Source organism: Coenobita brevimanus, chromosome 37, assembly GCF_032717465.1.
Source record: "Coenobita brevimanus isolate Jiangsu-jjx chromosome 37, ASM3271746v2, whole genome shotgun sequence".
In the NCBI taxonomy this organism is placed as follows: domain Eukaryota; kingdom Metazoa; phylum Arthropoda; class Malacostraca; order Decapoda; family Coenobitidae; genus Coenobita; species Coenobita brevimanus.
In genome coordinates, this window is record NC_136990.1 from 9,699,165 (window position 1) to 9,719,600 (window position 20,436).

At 44.6% G+C, this 20,436-nt stretch overlaps 1 protein-coding gene across 1 annotated transcript in view; it reads left to right on the forward strand.

The window, feature by feature from the left end:
- mRpS23 (mitochondrial ribosomal protein S23) overlaps window positions 1-19,604 on the forward strand; it is a 127,763-nt gene extending 108,159 nt beyond the window's left edge. Inside the window, exon 4 of the mRNA XM_080269801.1 lies at window positions 18,638-19,604. Within this exon, the coding sequence (XP_080125927.1) occupies window positions 18,638-18,754 (117 nt within the window). The 3' untranslated portion in view covers window positions 18,755-19,604. The remainder of the gene's footprint in view (window positions 1-18,637) is intronic.
- Window positions 19,605-20,436: the final 832 nt, after the last annotated feature.

The following is a 20,436-nucleotide window of genomic DNA, read 5'->3' on the forward strand; positions in this document are numbered from 1 at the left end:
TATATATATATATATATATATATATATATATATATATATATATACAGTAAACCCTTCGCAAGTCAAACTATTTGAAGACTGAATCTTGGGTCAGCCGTACTCAGTCCGAGACCACGTATGTAAGTAGGGCAAGATGCAGATGCAGGGGGACAAAGGTGGCGCCAGGTGCACATATGGCCGGCAGTCTGGTGCTTGCCTGATTTCACTGGCTCTGAAGTCTCAGATTATCTTGAAGTTATGCAAAATATCGGTGAGAAGAATATTAATGATGGCATCCAGTGGCTTGAAATGGGTGCAGATGATACTGGGTATCACCACCAAACAAGAAAAAATTGCTGAGTCCGTGGCTGGGAAGAAAGATGATGATGATGATGATGACGACGAGGAAGAGAACAGTGATGTTGGACGCAAGAATCCATACAAATTTTCCCAAGTTTGTCAAGCAATGGATGTTGTCTTATCTTGGCTGGATTATGTTGATGACCCAGAAGCACAAAATTTTTATACGCATGTAAGGGAGTTGCGAGGCTTGGTTATTCGTCGCCGGTATTCGCAGCAGAAGCAGGTGAAGATTGATGACTTTTTTTATGCCTATGCCAAGGCGTCGGCCTCGATTCCAGCAATGATTCTGCTTCTACTGCTCTTCAGATAGCCAGCACTTTAAGTAGTGTTGGCACAGATACCGAATAGTGTCTGTGTGTGTGTTTATGAAAACTATAATTTGACTGAATGAAAAAAAAAATGTGCGCGTGTGACCAAGTTCAGTATTATTATTACTACAAGTGTTACAGTGCAGTCTGTTATAGTGATTACATTTAAGTTTAATTCTTAATGTTCAGTGAAATACAGTAAATACTGGGTACTGTTTACTTTAGAATATTACGTTAAATTGTGAACTCCACCACCTGCACCACTTCCGTCTCCAACATAAGCTGCCGACGGGTCTGTACTGCCTCTAACGTAAGGTAAATTTGGTGCACTGATATTTTTTTTTTTTTTGTCTTTTTTTATTCATTTATACACTGTATATGCTCCTTTAGTGCTGAAAAGACTAGTAATAAGTATTGTCTTTGCAGTTTGGGGGTTGAAAAATCCAACTCCAACATAAGCTGCTGACAGGTCTGTACTGCCTCTATGAATGATTTTTTACCAATTAAAGGTATATTAAATGCACTGAATTGTTATTTGTCGTAACTTATTTATTTATATATGCACCTTTAATTTAATGTTGAAAAGACAAGTAATAGGTACTGTCTTAGCAGTTTTGAGGGGTGAAAATTCGATAAGACGGAAGATTCGGTAATTCAAACCAGGGTAGAGCCCCGTATAGTTCGACTTGTGACTGGTTAAGTGTGTATATATATATATATATATATATATATATATATATATATATATATATATATATTAATGCTAGGTGTTTAAGGCCCGACTACTTGGTCCTAGAACACCTAACGTGTAGCGGGGTCCTCTTTCGAGGCTTAGTGCAAATAAGAGAGAGGCAGGACACAAAAACTCCAGGCAATAACCTTAACACGTGTATTCCTTAGTCAGACACAAGACAAACAGCAGATAATACAACACAGTATTTGGTGAATTATAATCCTTAACTAGATAGTCTGTATCTCCCAGGATACTAGCTCAACAGGCACTGATGATAACAAGGTGTAGTGAACAGGTTTACTCAGAACACAGGGTCTCTGTGCACGTGGGGGAGTTGGGGTGAGTCTCACACGGGGGGTGGGGGGGGGGCGACGTGCTGAGGGTCTGGTTATATTTATAGTAATATAAAGTAGGAGTTAATGTTAGCGAGTTTGACTTGTTATTTTCTGATAGCAAGAAGGTTTTGGTAATTTATTATAACACGATTCTAGATTTTCACGTACGTGGGGAATGCCGAGAGGATTTTCAATAAGGGAGGGTTTAAGGCACTGAGAGTCTCGTTATGTTTATAATAATATAAGGGGGAGGGTAGTATTAACATTTTCTCTTTACTATTTTCTGGTAGCAAGGGGCATTTGGATATTTTACTAATATGGATCCCTCGGTTTGAGTGTCTTACTGATTTAATATAAGGGCGTCACACCGTGAGTCTGGTTCAGCAACACTTAGACTCTGCACTTGTCACTACTATTCCGCCCCGTGGTATAATTCATTCTCCTTCTAATCTCCGTGATCACTTGACCTGATATTCGGGGTGCACTATGTCACTTCATCACTGTTACACTAACCTAGGGCAATATCACACTGTCATGAGTCACTATACGGTGGGGGTGGCGGGGAGACACGCCGGCGACGATTCTGCCGGGACTGAGGCACCGCCAGGGGAGGGCGTGCCGAGAGGGCACGGGACGTCTCGCAGGGGCATCTTCTCTCGTCCGGGGCTGCAGGTGGCGGAGGGGCCCGTATTTTCCGGGCTGGGTACAAGGGTGTGGCCCTCAGGGCTGGGGCCAAACAATTCCAGAAATCTCTGCTCAGGTCTCGACCGGAGGTGGAGGTCTTCCGCTGTTGGGGCGTAGAGAGGTCCCGCCCGGGCGTCCTGGGGAGGGCCTGGAGTACCTGAAGGCTGCGGCCCCCAGAGTCAAGTGGCGCCGTCAGGGAGGGGCTGTGGCACTGACCCGAATCATGGTCCATCAGGTGGGTCTTCTCCAGGGCTAGGCATAGGGAGCAGAGGCCAGGGGAGGCGTTAGGGCCTCTCTGGGAGCCTCCTGCGCCCTCTGTGTCGGGGGTCTGGATCCTTGTCTCACGCTGGGGCAGTGGGACTGCTCTCGCCTGTCTCCGGCAGTGGGGCCCGGCTACTGGCTGTGGCTTCTCAAGGGCCCGACCACGAGGCGCCAAGGCCTGGCTACTGGCTGTGGCCTGGGAGGGGGAATCAGCACGCCTCTGGACACCTTCGGAGCGGCTACCGGCCGTCTGACAAAGGCAGGAGTGACTACAGGCCGTCTCCTTCTGCTGAAGGGAGGAGCGGCTACAGGCCGACTCAGGGGCAACACCTTCGGAGCGGCTACAGGCCGTCTGATGAAGGCGGAAGCGACTACAGGCTGTCTCCTTCTGCCGGAGGGAGGAGCTGCTGCCAACTCAGGGGCAACGCCTTCGGAGCGGCTACTGGCCGTCTGACGAAGGTGGGAGCGGCTACAGGCCGACTCCTGTAGGAGGGGAGAAGAGCGGCTTCAGGCTGACTCAGGGGCAATGCCTTCGGAGCAGCTACTGGCCGTCTGACGAAGGCGGGAGCAGCTACAGGCCGACTCCTGCAGGAGGGGGTGTAGGGCAGCTACCAGCCGTCCCTGGAAGGACACCTTCTGACGAAGGCGGGAGCGACTACAGGCCGTCTCCTGATTACCCTCAGGTCGGTGGTGTACTGATTCCCTTACGAGGGGCGGGCGGCTACCGGCCGTCCCAAAGAGGAAGACACCTTCGGAGAGACTACAGGCACATTCCTGTTGAAGGCGGGAGTGGCTACAGGCCAACTCCTGAGAGGCGCTGATCGGAGCTGGATAGACAGCTCCACCCCGATCTGATCCGACGGTACCTCTCCCCGAATGTAGTGTCGGATTCCTGCTATGGCGACGGTGAGGCAGCTGCGTGTCATAGGGGCGTGTGGCCCAGGCTGACTTGTGCCATTGACGCACTGAGTCTCACGATTCGGCTGCGGCTCCTCTGTGGGGTCCTGGTGGGGGTGTTAGGGAGTTTCCGGGGGCACTATGCTGCAGTTCACGTATTTCATATATATACGTATATATATATATATATATATATATATATGTCATCATCATCATTATCATCAGCCGTTTGAGTATCCACTGCAGGACCGGCCTATCCCGACCGAAGTTGGGACGATACAGCCAATGTATCTCTACCAAGTGGCTTAGGCTGTCTAGTAGAGATTGTATGTAGGGTGAGAAGTGCTTGTAAGTGTAATTGTAGTGTTGTAATGGCTTTGAATGTGTGTGTAGTCTGTGAACCAAGTGTAATCGGCCCGTGCAAGCCGACTGGGTGCAAGCATACTTTATAGTAAGCGACACTGGTCTTTGAGAGAGGTGAATGTACAGCGAGGTTGGATGGTGAGAAATTGGAAAATGTGAGTACGTTTAAGTACTTGGGTAGTGTGATGAGTAAGGATGGAGGTTTGGAGGGTGAAGTGCTTGAAAGGGTACAGCAGGGAAGAAAGGTTGCTGGTTCTTTGAAAGCAGTGATAAGGAACAGGGAAGTGAGCATGGAAGTGAAAAAGTTACTACATGACAGTATTGTGATACCAACTCTAACGTATGGCAGTGAAGCTTGGACATTGTTGGAAGGACACAAGTCAAGAGTGAGAGCAGTGGAAATGAGTTATTTAAGAGGAGCCTGTGGAGCCACATGGAGAGACAGGCTGACGAATGAGGATATAAAGGAGCGTTGTGGTGTTGATGTGGATGTGATAGGAAGCATTATGAGGAACACACTGAGGTGGTTTGGCCATGTGGAGAGGATGGAGGGTCAAAGACTGACGAAGAGAGTGTATGTGAGTGAGGTGGAGGGGGAAAGAGGGAGGGGGAGGCCGAGGATGAGATGGAGAGATGGGGTGGAGAGGTATATGAGAGAGGGGGGTGTGAGTTGGGAGCAGGGGAGTGAAATGGCGGGAGACAGGGCGACTTGGAGGCGATTTGTTTGTGGCCACCCCAAATGGGATTGAGGCGTCTGGCAATAGATAGATAGATAGATAGACACTGGCTCAACCACAGCACCCCTTGTGTCTGCCAATGCAGTACGTGGCCAGGTGAACACTCCCAAAGTTTATTACCCTGGCGGGGCGCGAACCCTGGTTCACCCGTATACGAAACGCACACTCTACCACTGTACCACAGAGGCTCCATATATGTATGTATATATATATATATATATATATATATATATATATATATATATATACCTAGGCTGCTTCCCACAAGGAAAGGGAGGTAGCCGAGACAGGACGACACACTCCCCATTTACTCATCCATTCAAACACATTCATTCGCATCTTAGCCCCAGAGGGGAGAACGGACAGATCTTCATGCACCACACCGCACAAGGGTCAACTGCGCAATGCAATCAGTGACATCCGCAGCAGGGCCCGACAGCAGAACTGGTTTACCCCTGCCACATCATAACAGACCCATCCCCTTACCCGCACCTGACCTGACTAGCTGATCAGACCAAATGCGGGAGAATATCCCCTCAGGGCTGCGTCATCACTTATTCATTCAAAATTTCTCTCCATTTATTTCTGTCACGCACAGCCACTCTTCCTTGCTCAACAGACATTCCTCTTGCATCCAGCGCTCTCTTCACACTGTCCATCCATCCTATTCGTGGTCTTCCTCTCAGCCTTACACCTCTCACATCAGATCTAGTTATCTTTTTCACCAATCGCTCATTATCCATTCTCTCCATATGCCCAAACCATCGCAACACCCTCTGCTCAACTCTACCAGCCATCTCCCGAACAACTCCAGTTCTCCTTTGCACTTCATCATTTCGCACCCGATCCATACGCGTCACTCCACACATACTCCTCAGACACCTCATCTCCATTACATTCAAACTTTTCCTCTCTGCTACACCCATATTCCATGTTTCAGCCCCATATAACGCAGTCGGTACCACAACACCCTCGTACAGCCTTCTCTTTACATCCATTCTAAGCGAACGACATTTAAACACTTTTTTCATTCCTCCCAGCACCTTTCCTGCTTCATTTATTCTAAACTTCACTTCTGCATCTATTCTTCCATCCACAGCAACATGTGACCCTAGATATTTAAAACAATCCACCTCCTCAAGCAACTCACCATTCAAAACTATATTGATCCCCCTACCATCTATCAACCTCGTACACTTCATCACTTTACTCTTATTCTCATTTACTTTCAATTTCCTCCTTTCACACACCCTTCCAAACTCCTCTACCAACTGTCTCAATCTCTCCTCTGAATCAGTCACCAGTGCAGTATCATCTGCAAACAGCAGCTGCTTCAGATTCCACTCTCCACCATCAACATTCACCAGACTCAGACCTCCACCTAAAACTCTTGCATTCACCTCCCTTACAACACCATCCATGTAAATATTAAACAACCAAGGTGACATCACACATCCCTGTCGCAGCCCCACTCTCACGGGAAACCAATCACTCACAGCATTTCCCACTCTTACACATGCTCTACTATTTACATAAAAACTTTTCACCCCTTTTAGTAACCTACCATCAAGTCCATACAATCTTAAAACAGTCCACAAAGCCTCCCTATCAATTCTATCATACGCTTTCTCTAAATCCATAAATGCCCAAAACACATCCTTGCCTTTCGCTAAATACTTTTCACACACTTGTCTCACAGCAAACACCTGATCAACGCATCCCCTCCCTCTCCTAAAGCCACACTGCTCATCACCAATCACTACCTCTGTACCCTCTCTAACTCTCATAATTAACACTCTACCATACACCTTACCTACAACACTCAACAGACTTATACCCCTAAAGCTAGTACATTCATACTTATCACCCTTGCCTTTATACAACGGGACCACACAAGCACTTGCCCAGTCAGTTGGCACCATACCTTTCTCAAAGCACACATTCAGCAATCTTACTAACCAGTCAACAATAGTCACTCCACCACCCTTCAGGCATTCCACAGCACACCCATCCATACCTGCAGCTTTCCCTGTTTTCATCTCCTTTACTGCCTTCTCCACTTCCTCCTTCATGATCAAAGAATCATCAACTCTCCCAACACATTTATTCCTTGCACCCTTCCATCCGCCCCAATCTCAGCCACTCTTTCCTCCTCTACTTTTAACAATCTTTCAAAATACTCTGCCCATCTCTTCCTTACTGCATCCATCTCAATTAACATCCTTCCATCCTCTGCTTTTACTCGTTCTTCCTTCCCAGACTCTCCCTTTCGCACCCTTTTCACCTCCTTCCAAAACATTTTCCTATTCTGTTGAAAATTCTCTGTCAGCCGCCTACCCCACCTCTCATCTGCTGCCACTTTAGCATCACGCACAGCCCTTCTCGCTCTATTCCTCTTCTCCTTATACCTTTCATATGACATCTCATCCTTCCTCTGCAGCCACACTTCATATGCACGTCTCTTCTCAGCCACAGCCATACTTACTTCCTCGCACCGCCATTCACTTCCTTTTCTTGCACCACCACCCACACGTCTCACACCACACACCTCTTCTGCATGCCCCACCACAGCACTCTTAAACAACTGCCATTCCTCCTCCACGCTGCCATTTTCCCTATCTTTCACTGCGTTCCACTCATGTTTCAATTTCTCCTGATACTCTATCTTTTTCTCTCTTTTATCCAACTCACTCACTTTCAAAACCTCCCTGCCACACCTAACCCTCCTAGCTCTCACCCATCTCTTACCTACTCTTAACTTTCCCTCCACCAGGTAGTGGTCAGACATACCTCCACCCTCCCCTCTCAGAACTCTCACATCCAACAATCTTCCTATTACATTCCAAGACACAACCACATAGTCCATCAAAGCTCTATCAACAACCCTTCCACCCTCCTGTCTCACCCATGTATACTTATAAATATCTTTCTTCTCAAACAGCGTATTCCCAATCACCATCTCTCGTTCAACACACATCGCTATCATTCGTTTCCTATTTTCATTTCTTCCAGGCACACCATGCATACCAACTACGCCTTCAACTGCTACATTTCCCACTCTAGCATTCAAATCTCCCATCATTACCACATTCACATTCGCTCCAAAACTCTGCAGACACTCATCAACATCATTCCAGAAAGACTCCCTCTCTTGTTCATCCCTTTCACTACCAGGCCCATATGCACTCACAAACACCCACAACTCACGTTCAAATTTCGCTTTCACCCACATCAGTCTCGATGACACCTCCTTCCATTCAATCACACATTGCAGTACTTCCGGACTCACTAACAAGGCCACACCTTCTCTTGCCCTTCCTCTATCAACACCTGACAATCTTCCATTCACACTTCCAAACATAGACTCCCCCTTCCCTTTCATCTTCGTTTCACTCAAAGCTAACACATCCAACTTTCTTCTCACAAACATTCTCCCAATCTCCTCCTTTTTAGCCTCAATCGTACTACATCCACACACATTCATAGACCCAATCTTCAGGGTACGGGGATAACTCCATCCCCCATCCCTTTCTCTGGCCTGTCTCTTTTTAGGAACTAAAAAAACAGAGGAGGGGGTCCCTAGTCCCCTCACCCCGCCCCTTTTAGTCGCCTTTTACGACACGCAGGGAATACGGTAGCAGTATTCTTCCTAACACAACCTGGCCGCAGAGTAGTAGTACCACCCCATAGTGCGGCCAGGTTGTGTCCCCCCCGCCACAGGGGCTCCTCCGATCACAGCCTTATCACCTTAACCTGTCCTATCGTTCCGGCGCGGCCTGTGGACCCTCCAAAGAAACATCGATTGTGGCACTTTGGAGCTGCTGATCGTAAGGCCCTCAGACAGTACTTTTTTTATTTTCCCAGGGATGATTATTGCCTCCTTGGCCGGGAGCCATCTGAGTGTGCCTTGTGCATTACGAAGGTTATTCTCTTGGGCATCGAAGCATACATTCCTTTCTCATATCCTTTGACTAATGCAAGAAAGCCTTGATTAATGACACTTGTTCTAATGCTGTCCACAACAAGGAGAGGGCCTATAAAAGGTACCAGAGCCAACCCACCCCTGAATCACATTTTTTTTTATGTTTCTGCCCGGAATCGTGCTAAGGCTCTTCTTCTCTCTGCTAAAAATAACTTCATCCGTACTAATGCTCCTAACTCTCCATCTCGAATTCTTCCCACTCCTTCTGGCATCTGGCCATAAACCTTTCTAACAACTTTACCTCATCATCCTTCCCTCCTCTTTTCTACTCTGATGGCTCTGTAGCTGTTTCTTGTACTGATAAAGCAGGTCTCTTCACTCGGACTTTCTCTTCCAATTCCACCTTAGATGATTCCGGTGCTGCTCCTCCATCACTTACCCCCTCTGACTTCTATCATGGCTGGCATTAAAATTTCTTCAGCTGATATATTTTCTGCTTCACTGGCCTCAAGACTAGCAAGGCATATGGGCCTGATGGAGTTCCTCCTGTTGTCCTCAAGAACTGTGCTTCTGTGCTTTCACGCTGCATAGGTAAACTCTTTCGCCTTTGTCCATCAACTTGTACCTTTCCTTCTTGCTGGAAATTTCCTCTCATTTAGGTAGTCCCAAAGAAGGGTGACCATTCCCAACCTTCTAACTATTGCCCAATTGCTTTATCATCCTGTGTCACAAAAGTTTTTGAGTCTGTTCTTAACAGAAAAATTTTAAAGCATCTTTCCTGTCATAACCTTCTTTCTGATTGTCAGTATGGGATCCCTCAGGGATGCTCCACTGGCGATCTTCTCACCTACCTTTCAGACTCTTGGTCATCCTCCTTTTGGGGCTTTGGCAAAAGCTTTGCCATTGCACTTGACAGCTCAAAGGTTTTCGATCAAGTCTGACATAAGTCTCCAAACTGCCCTCTTACGATTTCTATCCTTCCATCTGTGCCATCATCTGTAACTTCTTTTCTGGTCATTCTGTAGCTGCTGTTGTAGACGGCCATCGTTCTTCTCCTAGATCTGTCAATAGTGGTGTTCCTCAGGGCTCTGTCCTATCACCAACTCTCTTCCTTTTATTCATCAGTGACCTTCTAAGCTTTACATCTAACCCCATCCACTCATATGCTGATGATTCCACCCTTCTCGCAACGTCCATCTCAGCAGGTACTTCAACAGTCAAGGGATGAGGCTATGGCACGCCTTAATGTCTGACTTGGCTCGTATCTCTGACGGGGATAAAAATAATCTTGTTTTTAATGCAACAAAGACTCAGTCTTTACACCTGTCAGTCCAACAAAATCTTCCACAGGAGTACCCACTTATGTTTAATAATATTCAGCAGAATCCTGCATCATCCTTGAACATACTTGGGATTTCATTCTCTCAGGACTTATCTTGGAAAGATCATATTACATCTCTTGTAAAATCTGTTTCTGAGAGATTAGGTGTGCTAAGCCGACTCCGTACCTTCTTTACCCCTGCACAGTTGTTGACTTTATACTCGGTTTTTATTCATTCCTTGTGTAGAGTACAACTCTCATGTGTGGGGAGGCTTCCCACATACAGCTCTTCTCAATAGGTGGATCAAAGGCATTTCGTCTCATCAGCTCTCCTCTTACTGGCTACCTTCAACATCTGTGTCTTTGCAGCACAGTTCCACTCTTTCATATTGTTTTTGTTTTTTTCATTGAAGGAATGGTTTGTGGGCTTCTAGCCTTTGGTTCGTTCTTCCTTGCATTTATCTATTTCTATATCTATATCTATCTGTCTATATCTATCTTATATATATATATATATACAGTATATACTTATATAGATACAGTGCCCTCACACAGTGAACAAATTCAGAGTAAACGATTCATCTAGTGAACGAGCAGGGGGTAATCAGGTCCCCCAAACCATAATGAACGAGTTGAACCTCGAGTGAACGAAATCGAGGGAAGGAGTAGGTCGTAACTGCCGTTTCCTGCATTGAACGACCTCCCCCCCCCCCCCAGTAGACGGTTCACAAGAGGCCAGATCTGAGCAACCTGTTGAGCAGAATCCAATGGAAGTCGAAGATTTGCCGATGACGAAGATCAGTAAAATTCTAGCGGCGGTGGATATTCCGAGAGAAGAGGTCAAGGCAAATGAAACCAGCTACCTTAGGACACAGGAAGTGCTCAGTGGAGTAGAAACCACTTTTCATTATTACATTGAAAGGCACAATATGGAAGTCAACATAAGAAAACAAACACTGATTACATGCTACTACCAAACCTAAGAACAACAGGAGCCTATTGCCTCTACATCGTCTGCAATACTTCCTGGGGAAGAGGATGATGATGTGATGTCAGTGGTATTATCTATGGACTTTGAAGGTTTTATGGGAGAGTTGAATGAGGCAGACACACATGGGGAATTGGTTCAGTCAGATGATAAAGAGAGCGAGACTGGTGACGAGAACGAAGGAGTGGAAGGTGATGTGGTGGGGACACCCTAAGTATATCTTCCTGCCTCGGAACCACCTGTATTCAAGCCAGTCATGACTGGCATCTGCTTCGTTTAAGATAAATAACCATGTGTTTTATATTTTACATATATCTGTACTGTATGTGTTTGAAATGTGCCACTTAGTTCATCTCTATGGCCCAAAAAGTGGACTTTGAAGGAGCGGTGCCACCCATATGGTACTTTTCCCATAAGATATGTTGTTCACAGTGAACAAATTCACAATGAATGAGCTTGCCTGCCGCCCATAAACTCTTTCATTGTGCGAGGGCACTGTATACAGTAATCCTTCTACTATCCGACACAATAGAGCCAAAGGCATGTCCGGAAAGTGGTCCTGTCCAGAAAGTGGGCCCTTGCCTGCTGGACTGGCACTTATGACCCTAACCCAGCCTAACTTTGAAGGCCACCTAAATAACTCCCTACCGGACATGCATAGCATTTACTTAAACTTATTTAAGACCCTTTTCACACCAGTAGTGGCCATAAAGCATGAAATAAAAGGAACCAGGGAATGAGGAATTAGAAGTATGGAAAATACTTAGTAGTGTACAGCCTACTTACAGCACGTATGTGGCCACCTCCTCTAAGGTTCTGGTAGTTGTGAAAATGCTCTTGAAGCACGTACAGTAGTGAAAATGCTCTTGAAGCACGTACAGTAATCCACTGTTGTGCTACACTTAATTCTTTGCACTGTGAGTTATAATTGTTTAACACTGCATATTCTTTTCTTAATTGCACCACACCAGTTTCAACCGCCACTTTGCACTCCACACTTAATCCTTTGCACTCTAAATTCTAATCTCTTAACACTGCACAACACTGTAAATTCTCATGTGGTCCAGTGGCGAGGTATTGCAGTTTATTCACTGTTTATGCACAAAAACGAGCACGTGCAGCATCCATTGCAATAAATGTCCACCCTCGGCAATGGTTAGGCATTAACTGGGGAGAGGGTTGCCACATCTGAGCTCGGCCACATTACCAAACTCCTCAATTTTCATTACCAAATTCATAAAGCTAGCATTTGTTCTTCACTAATTATATATACAAGTGGAAATACATGTAATCACTCTCCTTATAATTAACAGCATGTTGATTATTTTCATGCTATGTAGGCTAGCAGATTGATCAGAGAGAGCAGACAATCCACCATCTCCATCCTGTGTATCCTCATACATGTGAAAAATCCATTTGGTAATGCATTATTCTGATTCATTACCAAACTAATTTTTCATTACCAAATTGGCCCACATTTCTTAATGAAAAATACCAAATGGCAACCCTGACAGGGGAAGGGGGAGGGTGAAGGAAGGGGTGAAGGGGCCGTGGTGTAAACAGCTGTTCGGCGCTGCGTGGCAATTTCAAATTACGGGTGGGGAAAAAATCGGATTTTGGGGCGATTTTATTCTTTTTCTTTGGCCATTTTTGGGTTCCAAAGGTCCAGGCCCACAATGTCCAGTAAGTGGGGTGTCCAGCAAGTGGGCGTCTGGATAGTATGGGAATTACTGTGTAGTATGGTATACATATACATATATATATATATATATATATATATATATATATATATATAAAGAGAGAGAGAGAGAGAGAGAGAGATGAGATATGTCTGTCTATCTATTGCCAGACACCTCAATCCCATAAGGGGTGGCCACAAACAAATTGCCTCCATGTCGCCTTGTCCACCACCATTTCACTGCCCTACTTCCAGCTCACACCCCCCTCTCTCATATATCTCTCCACTCCATCCCTTCATCCCCTCCCTCTCCCCCCTTCCACCTCAGTCACATACACTCCCTTCGTCAGTCTCTCACTCTCCATCCTCTCCACATGGCCAAACCACCTTAATGTGTTTCTCCTAATGCTTTCTATCACATCCACATCCACACCACAATGCTCTTTCACTTCCTCATTTGTCAGTCTGTCTCTCCATGTGATTCCACATACTTCTCTCATATAACTCATTTCCACTGCTCTCACTCTTGACTTCTGTCTCTCCAACAACGTCCAAGTTTCACTTCCATACGTTAGAGTTGGTATCACAATACCGTCATGTAGTAGCTTTTTCACTTCCATGCTCACTTCCCTGTTTCTTATCACTGCTTTCAAGGAACCAGCAACCTTTCTTCCTTGTTGTACCCTTTCAAGCACTTTACTCTCTAAACTTCCATCCTTACTCATTGCACTTCCCAAGTACTTAAACGCACTCACACTTTCCATTTCTTTCTCAACCAGCCTCGACGTACGTTCACTGACTTCACTTCTCTCGAAGACCATAACTTTACTCTTCCCTATGTTCACTGTTAGATTCCGTTTCTTACACACTCTCCCAGACTCATCCACCAAGCCTTGCAGCTCCTCTTCATCTTGACTTAACATCACAGTATCATCTGCAAACAACAACAGAGGGAATTTCCAAACACTGCCCTCTCTCTCTAGGGCCACTCCAACATCCAACGCCCTACCTTGTACTTCTTTTATATCCCCATCCATTAACAGATTGAACAACCGTGGAGACATGACACATCCTTGTTTCAATCCAACCTTCAAATAGAAAAGTTCACTCAGTTCACTATCCACACACACTGCAGCCTTAGCACCCTCATACATACTCTTCATTACCTTCAACAACTTCCCGTCTGCTTCATATATTCTTAATACTTTCCACAATCCTTATCTATCCACCCTGTCATATACTTTCTCCAAAGCCATGAAGGCTCCATACAACTTCAATCCCTTCTCTAGAAATTTTTCCACTAAAGATCTAAGAATGAATATCTGATCTACACAACCTCTTCCCTTACTAAAACCTCCCTGTTCTTCTCCAACTAATTCCTCTGTTATTTCCCTAACTCTGTCAATAAGTATCCTACTGTACACTTTCCCTATTACACTAAGAAGGCAAATGCCCCTATGATTACCACACACTTCTGTTTCCCCCTTTCCTTTGTACAGGGGAATAATTATACGTGACTTCCAATCCTTTGTGGTAGGTGGGGGCACTCACCATCCACTCACTCAATGTAGTGCTGCTCTCGGGTGTCTGCCCTGTCCTCTCCTCCATCCTTCCTTCCTTCCATCTTCTTCTGTCTTTCTTTCCTTCATGCTTTCCTCGTCCTTCTGCCTACGGGTGACTTTACACTCCCTCTTCTGTCTTTCATTCCTTCATTCTCTCCTCTTCGTTCTGCCTGTGGGTGACTCTACACTAAGTGACAATTCAAATGGTTTCCTGGTGGTTTAGTGGGTAATTATTGTGCTCCAATCAGATTGAGCCAGTGAAGGTTTATATCCAAGGGGTGGTTGGGGTTTATTGCCCAGGTAATTCCACTCAGGGATGAGTGAGGTTGGTCACTCTCATCTTAAATGTCAGGACCAACTGCCTAGCCCCTAGCTCCTACGCTCCTCATGGGGCAACGTAGGATTGGATGATGGATGGATGGATGGACTTCGAATCCTCCTGTACTCTGGCTTTCTCCTAGGCCAATCTGCACATCTTCCACATGCATTCTACTACTGTCTCTCCACCGTGCTTCAGCATTTCACCACACACTCCATCAGTCCCTGGGACTTTCCCCATTTTGACTTTCTTCATTGCTTCCTCAACTTCCATCCTACTGATTTCTTCCTCTCTTCTCACATCCCTCCTTCTCCTAGCTATTCCCCAGCCACTTATTCTCGCATTACTTTCATTCTCTGTGTTGAAGAACTCTTTAAAGTGTTCTTTCCATCTGCTCACTTTTCTCCCTTCTCCACTAGTAATCTACCATTTTTATCTTTCACTCCCCAACCAACTTCTTGGACACCCTGTCTAACTCTCTTTACCTCTTTCCAGAACATTTTCTTACATTCCCTCCACTTTACACTCAAATTCCTTCCAAATTCCTCATCGACTCTCTTCTTACTCTCTCTTACTAATCTTTTCAGCTCTCTCTTCCTCTCTGCATATAACTCTTTCTTCTGTCTCTCAACTTCTTCCATGCCCCTGTTCTCATCCACTCACCATATACCTACAGTATATATATATATATATATATATATATATATATATACAGTATATGTATATTTGTGTGTGTGTATGTGTAGGCATACCCCAGTTTAACGATGTAATTGATTAGGTAAAACCCAATCATTAGGCAGGTTAATGTATATCAGGGTACTTTTAACATGTAAAGTAATGTGGAGCGTTTATCAGCCTTGGGTTTCCCTACCAAACCAAGCCCAAAACCCACCCAAATGAGCCAAAAACAAGTTTAAAGCCAGTCTAAATGGCCTAACAGCTGTCAGGGAAGCTAACCTAAGCCTAACACCTGCAAATAACTCACTAAAACCAACAAATAAAATCTGAAAATTGTCAAATTTAAGTCTGAAAGAAATCAAGCTCAGTAAACTGTGCCCCAAAATGACAATGTTCACCCCACCTGTTGCTAAAATACATTAAGCTAAGTCAAAAAACAGTTTGTAAATCAACCGAAACTTACAATTTTAGTCTAAAATATAATCAAAATCGGTAAAAAAAAATCAAAACCCATCGTTAAACTGGGGTTTGGCCATTGTTAGGTCGGGTATGGTGGTATTTCTACCCCTAGCGTTACGCCAGGGTATCGCATCTAGGGGTATCATATATCGAGGTATTACTGTAGTAGTGTGACCAAGGGTGTTAAGTATGAGGTTAATATAAGATGTAACTGCCAGTTAAGAATGATGGGTGGGGGGGCTAGGGGTATGAGGGAGGGTTGGGAGTTGGAGTAGAGGCAGCTTGATTTGTCTCCACCTCCTGTTGTCCTTGAGTATACAGGGATAGGAAGGGGACACCCCTGAGTGGAAGTTAGTGCATGTGAACCATGAGCATACAAATAGTACAGTAATACTGTACATGATATAGTAAACTTTCAGTTATTTGTTGTTGCAGTATTGTGTAGTGCAGGCTCGGCTCTTGTAAAGCAATATGCAGTGAAATTATGCAATATCTTGTGCCGAACTGGATGTATTTGTCGGTTCTGTGAAATATTCAACACTGAGTGGTATCAACCATCTTGTAATCGGTAGCCAGCTGGCATTGTATTATTGTATGACTGTACTGTATCATTATTTTATTGTATTGTATGCTTAGATTTCATCATTTACTCATGGGAAAGTTTTTAGGATAGAGGCCGGAGACAGATAGTAACACAATATCCAGCTCAATGCCGAATGTTGAGCCGATGGGGGGATACTAAGCAATAACCAGCGTTTCACGTTATTAGGTGTAGGGCTTCGCTGAATTACAATGGGTAAATGAGAGTTTACTTTATAATTATAATCATACTCACCTAGTGTTGGCACCGTTCATGACTTGAGGGGCCACAAGGGAAGTCACAGCAGTACAACAGTGAGCAAGGTAAGAGGCAAGGGTACAAGTCAGTTTGGCACGTTGTCTGGGTTGCTTCCACAACACATTGTGATTGGCTGGCATTTGTTGCCATGTTGTAGGGTCTGCCCATGCGCCAATTGGGTCCCGTGTCAGAGTTTGATGGTATTCATTACTGCTGAAAAATGCATAGTACCGCTGATTGCTTCCTGTTTCGGTGCCGGATGTTGTGTTGGGCTGGATATTGCGACGGCGGATAAATGAGAGTTTACTGTATTTTTTTTATCACCTGATGACAGTATTGTGATACCAACTCTAACGTACGGAAGTGAAGCTTGGACGTTGTTGGAAGGACACAAGTCAAGAGTGAGAGCCGTGGAAATGAGTTATTTAAGAGGAGCCTGTGGAGTCACATGGAGAGACAGGCTGACGAATGAGGATATAAAGGAGCGTTGTGGTGTTGATGTGGATGTGATAGGAAGCGTTATGAGGAACACACTGAGGTGGCTTGGCCATGTGGAGAGGATGGAGGGTCAAAGACTGACGAAGAGAGTGTATGTGAGTGAGGTGGAGGGGGAAAGAGGGAGGGGGAGGCCGAGGATGAGATGGAGAGATGGGGTGGAGAGGTATATGAGAGAGGGGGGTGTGAGTTGGGAGCAGGGGAGTGAAATGGCGGGGGACAGGGCGACTTGGAGGCGATTTGTTTGTGGCCACCCCAAACGGGATTGAGGCGTCTGGCAATAGATAGATAGATAGATAGATGATGGTTGTATTGGTAATCAACCAAATACGTATTATCTTGATATTGTCTCTATGGGATCATTAATCCCGCAGTTCAACACATTGACTGTGAATCACCTACCTGTGTTAGGAATATTATTTTGACTAAGTTTTGCATGCATGTAGAATGCTCGAGAAACCTTAGACACCAGTGTTAAAAGTACAGTATAAGAATAAAGACCTTTGTATTTTATGCTTGCGCTGGGTGATTTTATTCAGATCACACAAACTTGTTTCAGACACAAGGTTAAGAAATCTGAGTTTTGTTTTGACTGAATATGGAAACATGTTGAACAGAGCAATTGGAATAAGAATTGTTCTTTCCCACAATACTGGGGGGGCTACGTTTGCAGTGGAGGAGTTGAGAGGAGGGATGGGACTGGGGCGTGTTATGTTGTGGTGAGGAGGGATGGATTGAGGTGGTTTTGGCGTGTGGAGAGGGTGGGGGATGGCAGTTGGGTGTGGAGAGTGAGATGTGTGAACATTTGGGGTGAGGATGCAAAAGGCAGACCGAAAAAGGCCTGGGATGATGTCAGAATGTGACCTCAGGGATGGGGGACTGAACAAGGAGGCTGCATGGAGAGCCGCCATTAGGTGATCAAGGCCAGTGCATGGAAGCATGTTGGAATCTCTGTGGATGAAACAAGTCAAGCAAAATGAATATTGCATCATTGTAATGATTTTTTTTTTTTTTTTTTTTTCAAAGCTGGTGTTATAATTTAATACCCAGCAGTAGTTTATTTGGTGGTCGGTGGTGGCGACCATCATTGACTCACTTGATTTAGTGCTGCTTACTTCTTCCTTCACCTTTATCATTCTTTTTCAGTGTTTGCCTTCCTCTCTTCCTGTTTCTCCCATCTTTCCTCTCACTTCTTATTACCCTTCTTTCCTTTTCAGGTGACATTACATTGAGTGACAAGCCTAATGGTTTGCTGTAAGCCAGGAAACCATTTACAATTCTGGTAACCATATAACTAACACATATTTGTTCCCTATGTGTCATCGAGCGTGTTGGCAGAGGGTTAGTGCCCCTCCCCGTAAAACACCTAACTCAAAGACAAACGGCCTCCCCATATGGGATTATGGTGCCTGGCTGTAGATAGATAGATAGATAGCATTTTATGTATTTTTATTAAAGGAAGAAATGCTTAGGGAAAGCTATAATAGTGAACAAAGCACTTAACCTATAGTTTCGGTGAGGTAAAACCTGATGGTATGAGTTGACATACCTACCAGGGTACTTAGTTTGTAAAGTTCCTTTACACTTACAAATTTACTTCGCTGATTTTGGAACACTGTTAGTCCAGGAAGCCAAGTCTCCAAAACATTATCCAGTCTGTGATATAAGAACTGTACAGTAAGGACTTCTGATGCTAAACTGTTTCTGTTGTCTCCAGGAAGCAACAGCTGAAGCAGAGGAGAGTGAAGAGCTACCAGCAATGGTTCCAAGGAAGGCAATATCACAGAGCCTAGCAGATGTCTTCAAAGAGAGCAAAGAGGAATCTAAGCCATGAAGATTATTAAATATATTTGTAGATACTGTAAAGTATTAGTGGTGTTTCTGTGGAACCTTGGGCAGTTGTAGATGTTCACATTATAAATATCATATCATCAGCATGACAACCCAACTTATGCCACTGTAATATATGGAGTAGGTCTGATACAGAAACAACAAGAAAGGTGAAACTGTATTATATAGATGCATTTAGTCTCCATCTTCTGTGAGTTAGAGCCTCTGCCCAACTTGATTTTACACACTGCACAGTATGGAAACATATTTCAGACAATATGGGGAAAATTCAGTACTCAGGTCCCTTCTTTGAAAATGTTTGAAAATCAGTCCTCATAAAGACAATAAAATTGTTTCAAAGCTTTATTAAACCTATTGTGACATGTTGTTATCCTCTTATTCTTACTGTATAAGATGAGGAGGAATAGTAGGAGAAATAAAGCTGTTTACTGATGAAAATTGTAGTTGAGGGATTGGATTGTTCACATATGACAACTATCAGACAATTGCTTTCATACTGGTTTGGTTTGCTGAGGCTTGAGGGTTTGATTTCCCCGCCCCCTTCCAGTTCTAGACAAAGACTTGACAGTGTCGTACCTGAGTCCCAGCAGTCCTCCTTTGTGCCATACATCTTCATTTATTTTTTGGCACTAATACCCACCATTCCTACTGAATGCATGCCATAGCTGCCTCATTTAGAACTTGTATAATGGTAGTAGTGGGGGTGTTTTCATGACAGGTTGGTTGGCTTTGTGGAAAAGGAGGAAAGCTTGTTGTAACAATTTTCAAATAATCAGTGTTCTCTGCGCCAGTCTGGGATTGAACTCTTGTCCATTAAGACAACAGATGGCTTCTCTGACCACTTTTTAAATTTTTTAATTTTTATTTTATTTATTTTTTTTTAATAATAAGGAAGACGGAACCAAAGGTCAGAAGCCCCTAAGATTGTTCCCTCCAAGAAAAAAAATAAAAACAAGATAGAACCAAATTCAAGATCTGTTCATTTTGAGATGCTTGGGGGAGGCGGTGGCTCGGTCGGTGAAGAGGTGGCTTGTAGTCCAAACGAACCTGGGTTCAAATCCTGCTGGGGCAGGGAACAGTTGAAGGATTTGAATTTCATAAAAATCAGACTTTACTGATCTACCAGAAGACTTGCCAACATGTCGTAAAAATACCCCCGCTAATACCAATACACCAGTCCTGTATGAAACAGCCCTAGCATGTATTCAGTATGGATGGTGGGTGTTAGCGCCGAAGTGGTAACATGTAGTGGTGTGCGGTACGTAGGAGGGCTATTGGGCCTTGAAAGCAGGCTGTGCAGCCTATGCCCAGAGTCAGACACACTAAAAAAAAAAAAAAAAAAAAAAATGCATTCAAAAGACTGGAGGTCATAGGCAGTAGGAAATACAGGGAGAGGAGGACAGTTGCAGAGTTGACCCGTTGCATACATGAAGGACTGGAGGAAACAGTTAACTCTTGCATTAGGGAGTTGGATGGAAAAGGGATGAGAGTTTGGTGGTAGAAGGGTGCTATTCACCTGCTGTACTAGTGGAGGGATGCAGACAGTTCAGAGGAGCAGTGACCATTGAAGTAGCGATAGAAAAGAGATAAAGATGCAACAGTGCAATGAAGAGACAGAGGTTAAGGGAGCCAGTAAGAGGAGGAGAGCTGATCAGACAAAAAGCC